This window comes from Rhipicephalus sanguineus, chromosome 10 (assembly GCF_013339695.2).
Source record: "Rhipicephalus sanguineus isolate Rsan-2018 chromosome 10, BIME_Rsan_1.4, whole genome shotgun sequence".
Lineage (NCBI taxonomy): Eukaryota > Metazoa > Arthropoda > Arachnida > Ixodida > Ixodidae > Rhipicephalus > Rhipicephalus sanguineus.
In genome coordinates, this window is record NC_051185.1 from 65,623,641 (window position 1) to 65,641,209 (window position 17,569).

The 17,569-nt window shown below is 43.2% G+C and overlaps 1 protein-coding gene across 1 annotated transcript in view; it reads left to right on the forward strand.

The window, feature by feature from the left end:
* The window catches only part of LOC119406453 (oocyte zinc finger protein XlCOF19-like), a 17,111-nt gene extending 6,236 nt beyond the window's left edge, over nt 1-10,875 (forward strand). The window contains exons 2-4 of the mRNA XM_049420103.1: nt 7,049-7,135; nt 7,241-7,688; nt 10,545-10,875. Of these exons, the coding sequence (XP_049276060.1) occupies nt 7,049-7,135; nt 7,241-7,688; nt 10,545-10,875 (866 nt within the window). The remainder of the gene's footprint in view (nt 1-7,048; nt 7,136-7,240; nt 7,689-10,544) is intronic.
* The last annotated feature ends 6,694 nt before the right edge of the window (nt 10,876-17,569 follow it).

The window sequence follows — 17,569 nt, forward strand, 5'->3', positions numbered from 1 at the left end:
TCCGATTCGTCGTACATATCGCAATCTGAGACATTGCTGTTGGCAACAACACCTGCAATGATGTTGCCCTGCCGGCCGCCATTGCTAAAAACTCAACACTGTTCCACGAAGTGAAATCTGAGGAAACAGCAGAGCTGTTGTCATCCTTTGATGTTTTTCTGTTTTGCTGTGATTCTTGGTGTTTGTTTCTGTGTTTTGTGTGTGTGTGTTTTTTCTGTGATCTGTGGTGTTGTTTCAAGTTAACGCCTTGAATTGGGTTTGTTGGTTTCGCCGTGTTTGTGTCCTCTCGTCTTCGTCCTGTTCTAGCGCTGTTTCTTCGTTGTTTCTGTGGTTCTTGCGTTTTCCACTGTAGTGGACTTCATTCCCTTTGCCATTCCTTTACACTTCCTTCTCGCGGGTTGGTGGTTTCCTTCCACTACTGCTTGGCTTGCACGGCCTGCTCTCAGAGCTCATGGTTTGCTGCTCGACATCGGCGCTGCCACTCTGTGCGAGCTCGTGCTGCGGCTCGAGCCCTGTGGAGTCCATTGCCCTTCCGCGGCATGCTCTCTGATTGGTTCGCTCCTCCAATGGAGCGCTAGTCATGTGACCTCCATGGTCACATGACCATCTCCTATCTCCTGCTCAGATAGCCTCCTCTCCTGTTCACGTGACCTGGTTCTGCTCCTGCATCATAACCTTCTCTCCCCTACTCCTGGTCACGTGACGTGGCTCTGTTCTTGCATGATGTCAGATGGTGAAGGGTCGATCTAGAACATCTCCACTCTTAAAAGGCAATGAATGCCATGGGGCCACCATGTCCAGCTAGCAGTAAAAGCCATGCTCGAAGGAAATGCCTTGCATAGAGTTCCAATTCAGTGTAGTACTGACTTTCATGGAGCAACTTTGACAGCGCCATGAAGTGGTTGAGGCTCAGAATGTGCTCTTCATCGTTTGTTAGAACATGTGACTCGCGTCCTTGCTTCATCGATGGAATGAAGCTAATCCAAAAAGGAGCTAAAGAATTTGGGCTGACTCTGCCACTAGAATTCATTGTACGTGATTACAGACTGATGGATTTGATGTCTTGTGCTGACGATACATGGAGCTAGCCATTCACGACTGGTATGATGTGGTTCTGCTGTCTGATGCAGCTGTGTGTCGTGATCAGTGCGAGCACGATGAAATCCTCAATGTTCATTTACTCTCAGTGCATTTGCTTGCGTTCACCTGCACTTGTCCTTGCTCTTAAGCACACATTACATATAGTATACGCATGCTATAAGCAAATTACAAGGTATCAGTACCAAATTTCTTGACTGTTCAGAACGAACACATTGCGACTTGTGAAAGCTTGTTTGAATTGCGTCTGTGTTGGTTGTCAACTCTTGCATTGTACTAAATGTTAGCTGTCCCAAGCTAAGGGTTACCAAGGTATAGTTAGGACAAACGTCTTTTACTTTCGAACATTGCAAACAAAAAAAATTTGCTTTAATTTGGAAATTGTAACTTCTCATAGCTTTCCAACAGCTTCACTGCTTTGACAGCGTTGACTGTTGAGCAACATACGTGAGCCTCAGTATGTGCTATCGTCTACCAAAATTTGCAATTCTACTGATTTAAAAAAAATTTAAGAACTCTGACAGCTGTTTACGTAGACTATATTGCGTCCAAGTTTTTATTATTATTTTATTATTATTGACAAAGTCCTCGTACATTGAATCACTGCATCTTTCATTTCCTCAATTTGTAACGAGAACAGTTCAACAAAACAAGTGTGAATGAAATGATGAGCAGTGAGCTCGGTCTCACAATTATGTATTGCCAAAGTTCCTTACGGGGTTCGTTGGTAAATGTGTAATGACAAAATTTAAATCGCTACGCCTTGTTTTCTCAGGCCCTGTGGTTTTCCTTGGACTGCTAATCCACACAAACCTCACTTTAGCAAAATTCTCAATGGGACAAGCTTTTTTGTCTTCTAGATGGTCCCATTAAAGAGAGCTCTCCCTTGGACTGCACCGCACAACATGCTCGTCAATGCTGCTGCTCTGCTAGTGCTGCACAATATGCGGTAGGCGTCGCATTCTAACAGTGAACAATACGTATGGAGAATGTTGATCAATGGTGCATTTGCTGCGATGCCGTAAAAGTGTTGACACCATTATAACATTGACATCATTTGCGTACACAAATTCATGTCGCGCCGTAATTTTACTTTTTTTCCTAAGTTGTTTTTTATTGTGTTTTTATGCATTATCAGTGCAGTAGTTTATGCTACCATAAATAATCTTTTGTTACTGAAGCCTAGAGAATGTATTGATCATTCACTTGATATTCTATGGTATTACATGATGGCTTTTATGTGGCAACATGCGTCACAGGGTAGAAGATTTAGGTCTGAGGCAACTCGACTGATTTGTGTTGTGAAAAGAATATGTGCAGTTACGTTTTATGGAAGTGTTATATACACGTTTTATGGGAGTGTCACACACACACACACACAAAAAAAGCTGTGGAAGTCACCGCATGTAATTTGTGTACTGTTGTGATGATTCAAATTCTTGAATTGAACTTAGGCTATGTGTGCAAGTTTTGAATGCGCCTGATGTTTTTAGAGCGAAGAGCAGCGTGGGTTTTGTCAGTTTGATTTTAGTGCTGGAGCATTTGCACCACATTATTTGATCCTTTCGTAGAAATAAACAAGTTGGTATCTCTCTTTCTGCGTTTAAGTGTTTCGAGCACTCGAGCCCGGTCGTAGCTTTACCGAGTCATTTAGCTCTAGCTCGCATGTGCAACAGCACCAGAATAGACTAAACATTTCCTTCTGTGTAGGAAATGTTCCACCTACAATTTTCTACATTACTTACTGTCATGTTTTGGCCCACATTATTTCCGCACCTTGTTGTGCAAGATATAGTTTAATTGCTGTTTTGCTGTTAATGCCTCAAGTCATGACATTACCAAATTTTTATAAACAGTAATCGTCCTTGTTTATTGGTGCATATGGGATTGTTTGAGGTTCCTCTGTTTGCTCTGCATCAATCATAATTCGAGATTTCTAACACTGTTATACATGGAGCTGTTTGGTATTGCATGATGTAACTTGGTAGTAGCACTAAAAAAGAAGGATAAGATGAAAAGCTAAATGACATCAGTAAGTGCTACAATGTTGTTTTTTGTTTGTTTGATCCTTTGTTTTCACACTGCAAAGTTACATATTGAAGTTTTTTGTTGTGCTGTTTGTTTACGGAACAGAAAAATACCACAGTACCGTTGCTGTACAGCACTTGTGCGGATGCATGAACTGTGCTGCAGTCAAAGAAGGGGAGAGATAAGGCACTGAAGATTCCACAGTATGTATAAGGCCAGGGCTCCTTTTAAGGGAAGAGAACTTTCACGAGTAACTGGGTACCAGGCTTAGGGACATCTCTTGCCTTTAGAAAAATCGGTGGGTTCATGGCAACACCATATTTCATCCAAGTGCCTCTCGTGTCCAAGGCCACCACTCCACCTCTAGGCCACCACTTCGGCAAAACATTTGTCTTGCAATTGAAACTTGTCACGCAGCGTTTTTAGACCATCGTCCGCAAACTCCTTGACTGTGGTTCTAGGCATCAAAGTTTGCCACTGTGTCAGCTGAAAAAAATAGAGACGGTATTTCTAGTGTATTTTTGACCTTAGGCCAATCTCAAGGAAAAATAACTAATCCCTCATCACCGTTAGCACGCAAGGACAATGGGATACAAGATAACGTAGAGCGTTTGAAGCCACATCTTCATCTTCACTCTGTGAGCCATGCCATTATCACCTTGCATGCATTTGACAAGTGGTCTGTGTAAATTTTATGGTTGCCTTCAAAGGTTTTCAGGCTGGTCTGACGGCAAGCTATATTGTGTTGAATACAAAAACATACATACGACGTGAAATTCATGGGCTCGTGTCCGAATGCCATCTCTCCAGCGGGGAGTGGAACTGCACACAGTGCAGGAAACCACAGGTTGTCACTGCGGCCACAAGCTGTAATGAGTGATTGTGAGCTGGAGGCCTTTAATGTGAACCGAGGGGCTAATTGCATCGGCAGGTTACACATGGAAGATCCTTATATAAAACATCTTTATAACAAAGAAAGAGCTTATGCCAGTGCTGTCAAAAGCTTTGATCTCGCCTCTTTCATTTTTGTGTTCTTTCCCATATGACTAGCTTTGCCCACTGTAAAGCTTGACCTGCTTTGAAGTTACAGGAGTTAATTCTGTTAATCCTGCGGAGCATAACGTTTCTCTTCAATCTCCCTATAAAATAGTATGCAGATGACGTTGAAGAAAGCACATTGATAACATCTTCCTTCGTCAATCTTGCAGGAGACAAAGACAATGAGTCCGCAAGCATTGTCGTTAAGAGCAAGTTTCCAGATAGCGTCCTCCAGCCATGAAACCCTACGTCACGCAACTGTCTGTCATGACAAGTCATTTTCTTGCTTCTTTTCTTTCAAACGTGGGATGTTGAAAGCAGCAGCCGGCATCACTGCAATACTACTTTCAAGAAGAAAGAGGTGTGGAAGTGCCGTGTCATGACTAATACCAGTGCCTTAACAGTGATGTGGTCAAGGCTATATGAATCACACTTTACACACTCCTGCAATGGTAATTGGTTTCTATGGAATTGCGCTGCTATTTCATGAGGTCGTGGGTTTGATTCCCGAGCAAGGCAACTGCATTTCGGTGGGTTCAGAACACAGAAATACTCGTTCCATGCATTGCGTGTGTTTTGGGAACATCAAGTTTCGGTTGTCACACTATGGCATGCACCGTGCTCATATTGTAGTGCTGGCACATAAAACACCAGAATTTAGTGCACATTACTCAATATTTGACGCTTGTGCACACTAACAGTTAGAGGTCAATATTAATGTTCAGCCTACGATGATTGACTGTATTAATTACATGCTAAGTATATTTGCACTAGCGTAATAAAATGTTGGCAAATATTCTTTTAAATGACTTCAATCATACAATGTTCAGAACCAGTTCATATTTCTATTCTATGGTACATTGCACAAGTTATCATGTTTACCTAATTCCAACGTGTGCCCATTTTGCATCTATGAAAAGCGAATGTGAAATATTTCCTGCACTTTGCCACATGCGCTGTTCGAATAACATCAGTCGTACATTTACCTGTTGATGGGTAGAGACAGTACTTTGACAAATGTGTAACATCTAAAGAAAACATCAAAGTTGGCCCACTTGCTTTTGCTCTAATAAATAGTGATAAAACACAGTAACGTTCCTCATTCGTTTCAGTTTTATCCATTTCATGTATGAGCTAAGCATTATAGTCCTACATGAAAGGGAACACATTAATGCAGAGCACTTGCGAATTATGTTTTCTGGCAAGTTTTACATTTGCCACTTTGCTGTGCATCTGTGCAGTGTGCAGACACAGATTCAGCCAGATATAGCATCAGTGAACTGACCCCACAGCATAGTAGGGTGTTCTAGGTAGCAGATGGACTGCACTCCACACCAACTGTATCTGTGAAATGTTTGAAGTATCCTTCATTAACCTCATGTTTACTAGAGTATATCTTGAAGTACCCCACCTCGCCCCATGATTTGTTATCAATGACCAGTGCTATCTTGGCACCCACCTTATTTACTCGCATACACCAGAACTCACTAATGTTGGCCAGCGTCGGCTAAGTAATGGCTAATGTCAGTGGGTGTTGACTAGATTGGCTAAATATAGAGAAGTACTAATTCCGAATCTGAGCTAGCATTGCTGCTATGACGCAAAGTATTGCCTAAACATTGCAACATTTTTGTTTGTATATACTGTTATAGCGATGATGTCTTCATGCAACCTCAGTCTTGTAACCTTCTTTTTGTGTGTGCCTCCAGGCCTTCTTCCACCAGGAATGCTTAATTTACCACCTGAGATTGCACTCTGGAGAGTGGCCATACATCTGCATGAAGTGTTTTGTGTAGCGGGCGCACATGATGACACAACGACAAGGACATTTTAAGCCTGATACTTGAAACTGAAAAATTCTTGATGCGAAACTGAAAAATGCTTTAGTTTGTTTAGTGTTTTGGTGTGTTTTGTGTATGTTCTGTATCTCTATATGGCACTTCATTCTTCATCATAGCCATATGAAGTCGCACACTAGGCATAATGTCAGGCAAACCTCTCCAGTGTGCATTAAGGAAGCTCTCTCTCTCTCTTTCGCGCGTGCATTTCTTGTGGACCTAGGCAGTACTACGGTAAACAGGGTGAACAGAGTGTGCTATTTCAAGACATTGATTATTGTTGTTGTAGTTTACACAATTCTGTATTTAAAACGCTAGCATATCTTTCTTTGCCTTGCAAGTAAGTTCCTAGTTTTTTCCTTAGCCATATGCTGTGCCCTGTTGCCCGTTTTGTGTATTTGTGCATTCTTTACAATTGCTCCGGTCATCTCCTGATTGGAAAAGTGATTCTTGAATGATGATGAGCAAGTTGTTCCAGATCTTGGATATAGCACTTGCTGAGAACATTTGTGGGAAGGTGGAAATTGATAACTCACCAATGAAAGTTTAACCAGAATTCGGTGTCTTATCCAGCAGAGTGCAATAAATTTGCGGAATATGCATGTTACCTTCCAGGATAAGTGAGGCAGATCTACAGCGATTTTTCTTGTGGTTAGCGTTAGTTCCATCAGATGTATATGGGCGTTAAGCAGCTAAAATCCCTCCTTTGTGCACATGTATGAGAGACCTGGTGATCAAAAGTGCAGTAAATGAAACCTCATTTAAACATCTTTAATATATGCATGCATGTATAAATATTTATTTCCCTGAGAGTGCACTATTGGTGGATATTAGCTTTATGTGTGGAATAAAATCTCATTGCTTGAAACTTTGTTCACAGCTTTTCAGTGTATTCTGTGGCTGTTCCTGTTGTGCTTACATTTTATTGGTTTTCTTGCTACTTGTAGTCATTGTGTGCCTTCTGATTGTATAATAATCGCCTGTCCCCCTCTTGCATTTAATGCCCACTGGGCCTTTAGGGTATTGAAATAAATGAAATCATGCAGGGTATGGGGACTTCGGACACACAAGCATTGCCGTTAAAGTCGAACCTGCAGATGCTATTGGCGAGCGGCTTCACAAAGAGGCAGGAGGTGTGTTATCCCAAGTTGGTTCAATTCTTTCAAGATAAGATGGTGACAGTATCATTCACCGTCGCCCTGAACTCACTACTGACACATCTTCCTTCAAAATTGCAGAGCACGAAGACGTCAGATCCACGAGCACTACCAGTGAGAGGGAGCCTCCAGATGTCATTGGTGAACAGAGTCGTGAAGGTCGTGCCGAAGGACCAGCTGAAGGTGCTACAGAAGATGTGGCCCCGTATCCAACAGGAGGCTATCTAGACTACGAGTCCTCGGAGGAAGCCACTCGTTGCGAGCTTTGCCAGCAGCTCTTCAACACCCAGCGTCGCCTGCTCCAGCACTCCGTCGTCCACTCACAGGAGTTGCCATTCTGGTGCGACTACTGCGGTGCCGCTTTCGCACGCCAGGAGGACAAGGTGGAACATGAAGACGCGCATGTCGACAAGTGGCGGTACCGCTGCTTGCTGTGTCTCAAGTTGTGCGCCCGCCGGTCCGAGCTCAGAGAGCATGTGCTTGTCCACTCTGGACAGGCTGGATATCAGTGCCCCACGTGCCCTTATGTGTGCGTAGTTTGAAATTTTTGTTGACTTCTTTTGTACAGCAGAGCTGTTTAAAGGGACTGTCTACCGCTCGGAAAAATTTTTTCGATTGTGGTGAAAATGAAAAGATCGCTCGTCCCATCGGCTGCAACGAGCATGCTTTTGTCCCATAAAAAGGAATTATATTTTTAATTTGATGTTGAAAATCGTGAAAGGATGACCGCTAGCGCCACCCAACAGCGATGTGGCTCAATCTACTGGTATGACAAGAAGTTCTCGCAGGTAGACTCATTTTGCTTAAAAACAAACATGTATAACTTGAAATTGTATTTTACACACTTCAGGCAGGTTTCGCTTGCGTCAGAGAGTAATTTCTTGCTCTTTTTTTTTTCTCACGTGTCCAAAAAGGCGCCCGGTGGCGCTGCTTGCGGCGCCCTCTTCGATTTCATCTGCTTCAACTCATGCACTATGCCATGCGGCTACTGCGCTGGTCGTACCGTGCCGCTGTATTCTTGTTAGGATGTCTCGTATGTGCTGCGCTGGGAAGGCGTGCATTTATCGTCTCTTTTCGATGAATCAACTTGGTTTGGATTGCGGCAGCAGTGCTAAAATAAATGCATAGACTGCGATTACAGCAAAACAAGTGTTCTGTAATCGTGTAATAAGGCTTCATTTAACTGCTAGCGTGCTGAAAATGACTGTTACATTCATTACATTAGTGTTCAGCGAAAATAAAGTAATCCTACAGAAATCACATGTGCTTTCGGTTTTAATTTTTACCGGCGCTACAATCGTTATCGCGTCCACCAACCAGTGTTGTGGGCATGTTTCACACCAATGGAGGAAGACCGAACGCAGATCGAAAATGTCTGTTTTAAAAATTTCTACGCACTTTCCAGAGAAACTGCTGCAAGGTTGGGCACTTCAGACTATGCTTTCGATTGCGGTACAAAACAGAAAAGCGATGAAGGACGGTAGACAGTCCCTTTAAGCTTTTCGTTCCACCGTTTCGCATGACGAGAAAACTGAGCTGCGCCTGACGCGTGCAACGCAATAACTCGGCTGGCGCGCATTCATTTTTCATCCTCTTCTTCAGTCTAGGATTGACTATAAATAAAAACAGTTTGCTCTTGGTTATCTACATTTCAGGAATGAGGCCATAGTAAATTTTTCTGTATCGCCTAGTAATTTGGCGGATAAGGTCTGTGGCCAGCATACTCATTCATGTTGACACGATAGGTGTGCTATATGGGCATTTCTTCAATGGTGTGTCTTCTAAAGAAAACTAAAGAGAAGCACAGAACAGATAAACAGACGAGAAAGAAACAGACAGGGCAACATCAGAGCATTAAGACTTTGCTAATTAAGAGCATGCTGATTGAAGTCATGTTATTTAAGACCTTATTGATTAAGACCGATCTAATTAAAATACTAATTAATCGTTCACTTCACCTAACCACAACAACACTTCACTAAACAATATAGTTCCACGCTCCACATAGCCAAGCCTTGCAATGCCTAGCCAAACCTAGCAACAACTTAGTCAAGCTTGTAGAAGCCGATAGAAGCTAGGTCAGCCACAAGCTTCGCTGTTAGTCCAGCCTTGCGTCACTAGTGCAAGCTGCCCACATTAAAAAAAAATATCTTTCAACTGAGAGTTAAACTTGTTTAGCCTGATTCACACAGATGTCCAACACATCATCTCATCACCGTTACGACACTGGCCTCCATAAGAAGACAGTGATTTGCAGCAATTTATCCTCAAAAATGGCATGTCAATGACATTGTTCGATGCTTTTAACATTGACAGCCTTCCGCTTTTGAGGCCAATTTTTCAGAAATATGCGCTGGCTGAGGGCTAAACTTGTTAGGCCCGATTACAGGCCTCATTCACACAGCCATGGAAAGCGCCATTTAGTCGCCTTCACACAGTTTTGTTATCGCCACGTTCGTCACCAGCAATTTCTTCCCAAAATTGGCATGCCGACAATGTCGTTTGACGCTTTTATCGTTCCCATCCCTCCATGTTTGAGGCTCGAGAAACCACTGAGGAAGCGCTTTCTGATGATGGACACCAGTGTTGTGATGGTGACGGTATGGGACATTGATTGCTGTGTGAACTGGCCCTCACATTGTAGCATGAATGCAGCAGAAAGGCTGTATGTAGTGCAGTGGTGTAGTGCTACTGATTGAAGGATTTATCATGCGTGCAATACAGAGATACATACATACAGCCCCATGTGACATGAAAAAAATGTCTGGTTTTCACAGCTGCCTACTAAGACTAAGACAGTAAGTAATTTGCTTTGTTTGCTGTGAACGCTTACACGTACCTGCCATGGTTATGTGGTGTTAGTGTGAACTCTTTAGGCCAGATTAAGATAGCCATTGTACACTAGCTCAAGTCACCCTCATGGTGCCAGTTTATCACAACAAGGTGTTTTCTTGCTGCTTCGTTTAAGTGTGGAGCACTTTAGGGGCCCGGGCTGTTGTATGCTGTCATATGCTGTCGTCACTTGGCATAACGCAGGCAAAAACATGTATCAAAATAGAAAAAAAAAAGAGGAAGCAAGCAAGAAATAGAAAGAGAGAGAGAGAAAGAGGAAAAATGGGAAGAAAAATAGAAATAAATAGAAATAAAGAGAGAAACGAAAGACAGAAAAACTGGAAAAGAGAAAAAGCATGAGCTTCGACTACGAATCGGCAGCCTTTCCTGACAATGCTGAAAAAGTGTTGCAGGGTCCTTTTAATTAAACCATGCTCCAAAGCAGTTCATGTTTCGATTCTGTGATGCCTTGTGGGTGCATGCACGCACGTGTGTGCTTGCATCCCTGTGTTGCCAAGACATTTAGTTGCTTTGTCCCGTCTTTCCCTCTCAGGTTCCCCGTCCGGCAGCATCTGAACATGCACTTGCGCAGCCACAGCAATGAACGCCCCCATGTGTGCGACCAGTGTGGCGCCACCTTTGCCCACAGGGCATCGTTGGTGAGGCACATAAAGACGCACAAAGGCGAACCAGAGTTCAAGTGTGAGCTGTGCCCCAAGGCCTTCTTCCAGCGGGGCCCCTTAACCAACCACCAGAGGACGCACACTGGAGAGCGGCCATTCACCTGTGACATTTGCAGGAAGAGTTTCGTGCAGCAGGTTCACATGGTCATGCACCGGCGAAAACATTTGATACAGGTCACCCTCGAGCAGCTGAACAAGTAGGTCTAAGAAGCCCTTGCGTGGGTGTGATTTACTCGAAAGATGGTTTTCTGAATGAATTGAATTAAAACTAAGGAATAGCTGCATTCTGACGTGGTCATCACTCTGCGAGCATTACAGTTTCTCAGCACTCATCGTTTGCTTTGCTACAGTAAAGCTGCGTAATGTGGTGAAGAATAGTAGTACCCGAAATATTATTCATGTTTTCTTTTTTTCATTGCGCAAAGATCTGCTCACTTTCGTTTCCTCGAGTGCAGCTTCAGTGAATGCCACTTACTCTGCAAATGAGAAACCATGCCAGGAATTCTCAAATTTCTAGTCTGGAAAAGAAAAAGAATGTCACGTCTCGAAGAAAGAGGTCAAGGTTTTTTTTTTTACAAAACAGGCACACTTGAAGTACATGGAGCTGTTACAAAGATATAAGGAACAACAGAGACAAGAAAGAGCAAAGATAAGGCAAAGATATCTGCTCCACAAGCTTATAAACATTCCAAAAGAAAGACGATAAGAAAACAAGGTTTGACACATTGCTTTTACACATTCAAGAAGCACAATGATTATAGTCCCTGGTGTCCTTTATGATGTGGCATTTTTGCTATATATTGGAAAATGTATACATATAGTAACTTATGTATATGTATAGTATAAATATAAGTGCAGTGTAATATATGTTTATGAATAGTATAGTACAGGAGAACCCCGCTGTTACGTTCCTCACTGCTGCGTTTTCCCGGCTGTTACGTCGTTTTCCGCCGGTCCCGGCATAGCTCCCATAGGATACAATGTATTGGGAACCCCGCTGTTACGTCGTAACTGTCGGACCGTTCCCGTATGATACGTCGCGAAGTGCGCTCGGAGCCGACCGAGTGACTACCAAAGAGAGCGGCCATGGTGCATTTTCACGCAGTTTGGCCTCGTTTGACCGTAATATTAGCCGCATGAGAGGCGCAAGCAACAGAATCTTTCAATTGATGCAAACAAAAGCATGGCCTTCGAGATTCAAATTGCAAAGATGGCGTCTATGACGTAACTGCTCGCGAAAGCAAGGCCTTCGAGATTGGCATTTACTATTGACAAAAGCATAGCCTCTGAGATTTGTATTGCACAAACATGGCGTGTATGACGTAATTGCTTGCGAAAGCAAGGCCTTCGAGATTGGCATTCACTTCTGCCATCGCGTTGGCGTAGACTCATCATCATCGTTATTTGTCGGAGAACGGGAGGAGTTCGAGCTGTTTGGAGCTCGCGTGGTCGTGCGTGCGGTTCGCGGTCGGACTCGCCGCGCCGATCGCGCTTGCGTGTGCTTAGTTCTTTCATGCCTACAGCTGTTGGTGTTTAAAAAATCACATACGTTGATTACATTCCTGTGGATGAGGCCGTCCTAAGCTCCGCGTTTCTATCCATCGACTAGATCGCGGCTGAGCGCACCAATTTTCGTGCTGCTCATAAGAATTGAAATAAAATTCTGTACCACTAAATATTTTGCCGTTTTTCCATTTTTTCGGCTCTTACGTTTCCCGTCTTTTACGTTTATTTCCTACGGTCCCTTCAAAAACGTATCAGCGGGGTTCTACTGTATATGTATAGAGAAAAATAAATAACAGCTGCATCATACCATTACTTACCTACAGGGCAGAAACCTGGAGGCTTACGAAGATAGTTTGACTTAAATTGGGGATGATGCAGGGAGCCATGAAACGGAAAATGATAAGAGTTACCTTAAGGGACAAGAAGAGAGCAGAGTGGGTCAGGGAACAGACATGCGTTAAGGACATCTTAATCGCATCAAGAAGAAATGGGCACGGGCAGGATTTGTAGCGAGAAGTCAAGATAGCTACTGGTCATATAAAGAGTTACAGACAAGAGAAGGCAAGTGTGCGAGGAGGAGGGGCAGAAGGCTAGATAGGCGGATGAGATTAAGAATTTTGCGGGGATAGCGTGTCCACATCACGCTCAAGACGAGGATAATTGGGAAAACATGGGAGGGGCCTGTGCCCTGCAGTGGGCGTAGTCGGGCTGATGGCGATGATGTATGAGGCATCTTGTCCATTCTGGAGGCCAACGGGCAAGCTAAGTTCTGTACGTGATGAGAGAATCTCACTGTTTTATCTGCAGGTCACTTTGTAGTCAGTTTTCTCTGTAGTTATTAACTAATCGTGTTCACCTTTTGGCAAGGCTTGACCACGTGACCAAGTACAGATTCTGTGTAATGTTCAAGCCTTTTTGTTGTTGTTGTTTTTTTGCATAGTACTTTTTAAGGCACTGTGGATCGGAAAGCGACTAACATGCTGGTCATAGTTCTACTGCAAGATAGGTGGTTGTGCCATATTGTAAGAAATGCCATGAAACGTACCGCTTGAGAGGACATACAAACACGAAAGATGCAATGCCAACATATGATCTGGGATGAAAACAGGTGGAGTGGTATGCACAAAGTGTGAAAAATTTATGTGCACACCAAGCTATGTTTTCTCCTGGTGCAGTGTATAAATAAGAGCTCTGGTTATGTGATGTCCTAATGTTTCCTCAGAGTGCTTGGTTTGGTGTGACTATACTGTTCCTCGCTTTTCACGTAGGCCTGTATCGTGAAATGTGCTACTCCGCATGTGGGTTCATGTTTCTAAGCACGCCAGCTCCTTTGGTTGTTTAGAGTGGCGTAGGCCGAGACAAAGACCTCTGAAAAATGTGCCACTTACAAGTCATGTGCTGTTGCATCAATATTCGTGACAAGGTGATTACTGAGGTGACTGTATGAAAATGTAGAGCTCTCCAAATTGTTAATGACCTCACGGGAGCACCAGCAAATACAATGTTTTGTCATCTTATGGAGTGCGCGTGTTGAGGCACCGAGAGGAAGGTTCATGTGCGTAGAGAATCCACCAGTTCGAGCGTCGTCTGCTAGGTTATTCCATTTGGCCCAATTAGCCCTCTCTGTTTAAGATATCTATATCTTGATATTTGTAAGCATTGCACACCTGCCTAAGGCATGGTACATGATGCAGCTGCTTGGCGATTGCGTCAAAGCATGTGTCTAGATTTTTGCATGCATGTTTTCAACAGAGCATGCACACAGTGAAAGAAAAAAGCCGAAGAGACGATGCTTGGGCAAGTGTTTTGTATACGTTTGCTTGGCCGCTGCTTTCACATGCGTGCTCTGTGACCATTGTGCTGGCTACAAGATTGTTAAGAATTTCGAGAGCTATGCGCTAGCTTTGTTACTGAATTGTGATGCTTCAAGGCAACATGGCACATATTTTGTCAGTTGAATACATCGACTGAATTGCCAGGGAGGCTTGTGAATCTCACGTGTTAGTTGCCATGTTCCTTGTGTCTTCATTGCTAGCACTGTGTTACATTGTATTGATTATTGACAGTGTGTGTACGTATGACAAACATTCATTATTATAGCCACCATGTTACCTTGCCATGCGATGCTGTGGACATGATGATTAGCCTCAGTTTACAGCGGACACCTACTTTGCTTTGCTAGTGCAATGCTTTAAGCAGTGTGCTACACATCAAAACTGTTCCAATTAATCATTCCATAAAATTGCATGTAACTTCATTTTGAACAAAGGCAGTGCTGTTTGTGTGAGACGTAGTTGTGACTGATATGAAAAGCTGTGTGCACATTCTTCGGTCTCTTCAACCACAATTTGTAAAAATTTACAAGGGTAACTCAGACGTTGGACTTCATTCATTCAGCTTTCACGTGAGCCTGTTGTTGGTGACATACCAATTGATATATATTTTGATGTATGCGGTTTGATTCAGCACTTATTATTGGTGGGGAGGGGCTAGGGGGCAACGTGTTGAGGAAGAGGATTCGCTGCAAGTATAGAAAAAATATACGAAACTTAGCTGTTGATAATGTTTCCAAAATGAAGCCAACGGTGTTAGACTGTTTAATTTCATGCTAGCATTCCATTCCTAGTGAAATGAAGAAACTGTACACATTTCCCTGCATCTTTCTCTGTGATTGAACAAATAGCCTGGCACCGTAAGCATTAGCAGCTCATTAGCGACTATAATTTCGTGCCACATATGCTGGTTGTTCAAAAGACAGAAACATGATGGAGGGAAAAAAGAAGTTTCCATGTGGTTCATTGGAAACAATATCTCAGCACCACTTAGGCACAGTGGTGCTATTCTAGTATATGGCACAAAGCTCAGTGATGGCCTTGGTAACAGTGCCATAATGACGTAGTTTTCATTATGCATTGCATTCACTTTCGCAGGCACAGCATGACGATGTTATGTTTCTGAACGCATGACCGGTGTATATAAACAAGCTGAATTTGTGTTACATTTGTCGTAAATGTTGCGCACTGATTTATTCAATAAAATGTTTTCTGTTTTTCAAAGTGCCGCATTCTTGACTGGGTGGACACAATGTGTGTATGTGGCCAATGTGGACTGTCTTGTGCAAGATAATGCTAGAATGCAAAATGCTAGACATTAGATTCCTCCCATTGTTCCTCTTGGTTGGCAAAATATGCGAAGGGCAGCGAAAAGAGTGCTTATAAAACCAACTATATTTAAAATTCTGTACGAGTTATTGTAGTCCCACTTTAGAGAATACGTGCAAGTAAGCCGTGCTGAATTCTCACTCTTCTAAATATTTTTTAAGGAAGTTGGTAGTGTTTTGCATAGTTTATTACCTGTCCTATGTTTGTGCACATTCGTGCAGCCTCATTAATCTCTCTGAGCAAGTTCTTTCCCGCAGGGGCGCCTGTGGTTTGCAGGCGTTTGGTGTGTTGCGACACCACGGACCCGAGCATGTGTGAGTGCCACCAGCCCACACCTGGCTTTGCAAAACCACCCGGTGGTTTTGCAAAGCCTTTAACCTGTTATGTGGTAAAAAGTATCCCGATGGTAGAGCTTGCCGCCAAGTGCACTGACATTTTTAATGCACCTTGACACAGGCTACACACCACTTTGGTTCTCGCTTCAATTGAAACTGCACTCCTGGTCTGACGTGACATGGCAGAAGACATTTGGTCCATTGGCATAGCCAGAAGTAGGGGTTGGCGTGCAAACACTCCCAACAATTTTTACGGTTATCACATCTGTATAAACTGTTCACACACATGCACATAAATAAAGGAGTGAACATCCACTGCCCCACCTCCCAAAATAAAATACTGGCAGCACCCCTGATTTCGACCTCGGGCCTGAAGGCTCAAAGGCTCCTACCCATAAAGTGGGACCTGAAACTGCAGTCTTCGTACGTGCAAAGCAGGCATCCAGTTCCTCCACAAATGTAATGGATGCTTCCCCAAACACTTTTACAACAACAGTGCCGAAGAAGCTGTGCACTCACTTAACACGCCTAGGAATACCAGCTAGAGTCACTGTTCCTGCAAAAGGCACAGTTGCAAAGCATATTACATTTCTTCAACTGAGTACGCAACCATCTGGAGGAATAATGGCTGCACAAATAACACGCTGGAATGATTTTTCTGCACGATTTAGATGGCAAAAAAGATACAATTAAGTAGGATTTCAATGGTGAGAACTTCTGGGGACCTCTTAAATTATATCATCTGAAATTTATACGATCCATAGAAAAACTATTGCCACAGCACCAGGGTGAAAGAAAATATGTTCTCATTTATTTGTGGCATTTACATTTGCTTGAGGAAATCATTGGTAGCCTTCTAGACCATTCTTTTGCTGTGATTGTCAAGTAAATATTTCTCTTTACCGCCTGCCACTTTGTCCAGAGTGCAGAGGGAAGAACATTATTTTTCACCTAAAGCCACATCATGCCTCTGCTCTTTGCCTCTGCTCCTGCAATGCACATGTGGTGTGCCCAAGTGGCCCAAGACGTCGTAGATAACACTTCTCGTCAGTGTATCAACAGTGGAATGTTGACTTACAACAGCTTATATTTTGAACCTTGGGATCGAACATGTAGGCACAATCACTGTGTAGAGTCTGGATCACGCACATGCTGCCTGCAGGAAACGTTTGTAGCACAAGTACGATGCACTCAAACCTCAATATAACATGAATATATTGAATTATCGGTTATAGTGAAGTAAATGAACAATATTCTTGTTATAGCTACAGTGTTACAAGTAAACGTTTGTAACGAATTTTTGGATATAACGAAGTTATTTTCGTGGCAGATGTGACTATGTTATAATAAGGTTTGAGTCTACCTCCTTGCAAAAGAGAGCAATGGATGTTTTTGACACACAGGTATCACCTAACCGATATATCAGACCGAGGTGAAAACAGCACGTAGAGATGAGAACGGACAGACACAAGAAAAGGCACAGACACAGACGCTGACTGACAACTGAAGTTTTACTGCTCATACGCCACGGAAATAAATAGCACGTATAAAAAAAAAACCAATAAGAAGTGAGGCACGGCAAAAGAAGCAAGGCTTGATAGGACGCTCAAAGCAGTTAGCCAGTGGGACCGTGATTATCTAGCCCCCGATAGGAAGGCTAGCTCTTTATCTAAAAGGGCCATTGATGGGACGCCTACGCAGCTGTCCTGTAAGTTCACGATATTTTGGGCCTCCATGATTTCTCGGGTCACTTTATCGCCAGAACTGCGTAATACTCTCATGTTGTTGAATTGGGGCGCGCATTCACAGTCTCGGCAGTGGATGCCCAGGTGTCCTGAAATTCGCACGTTCACATTGTATTTATGTTCTAACAATTTTTTGTTAAGGCATCGG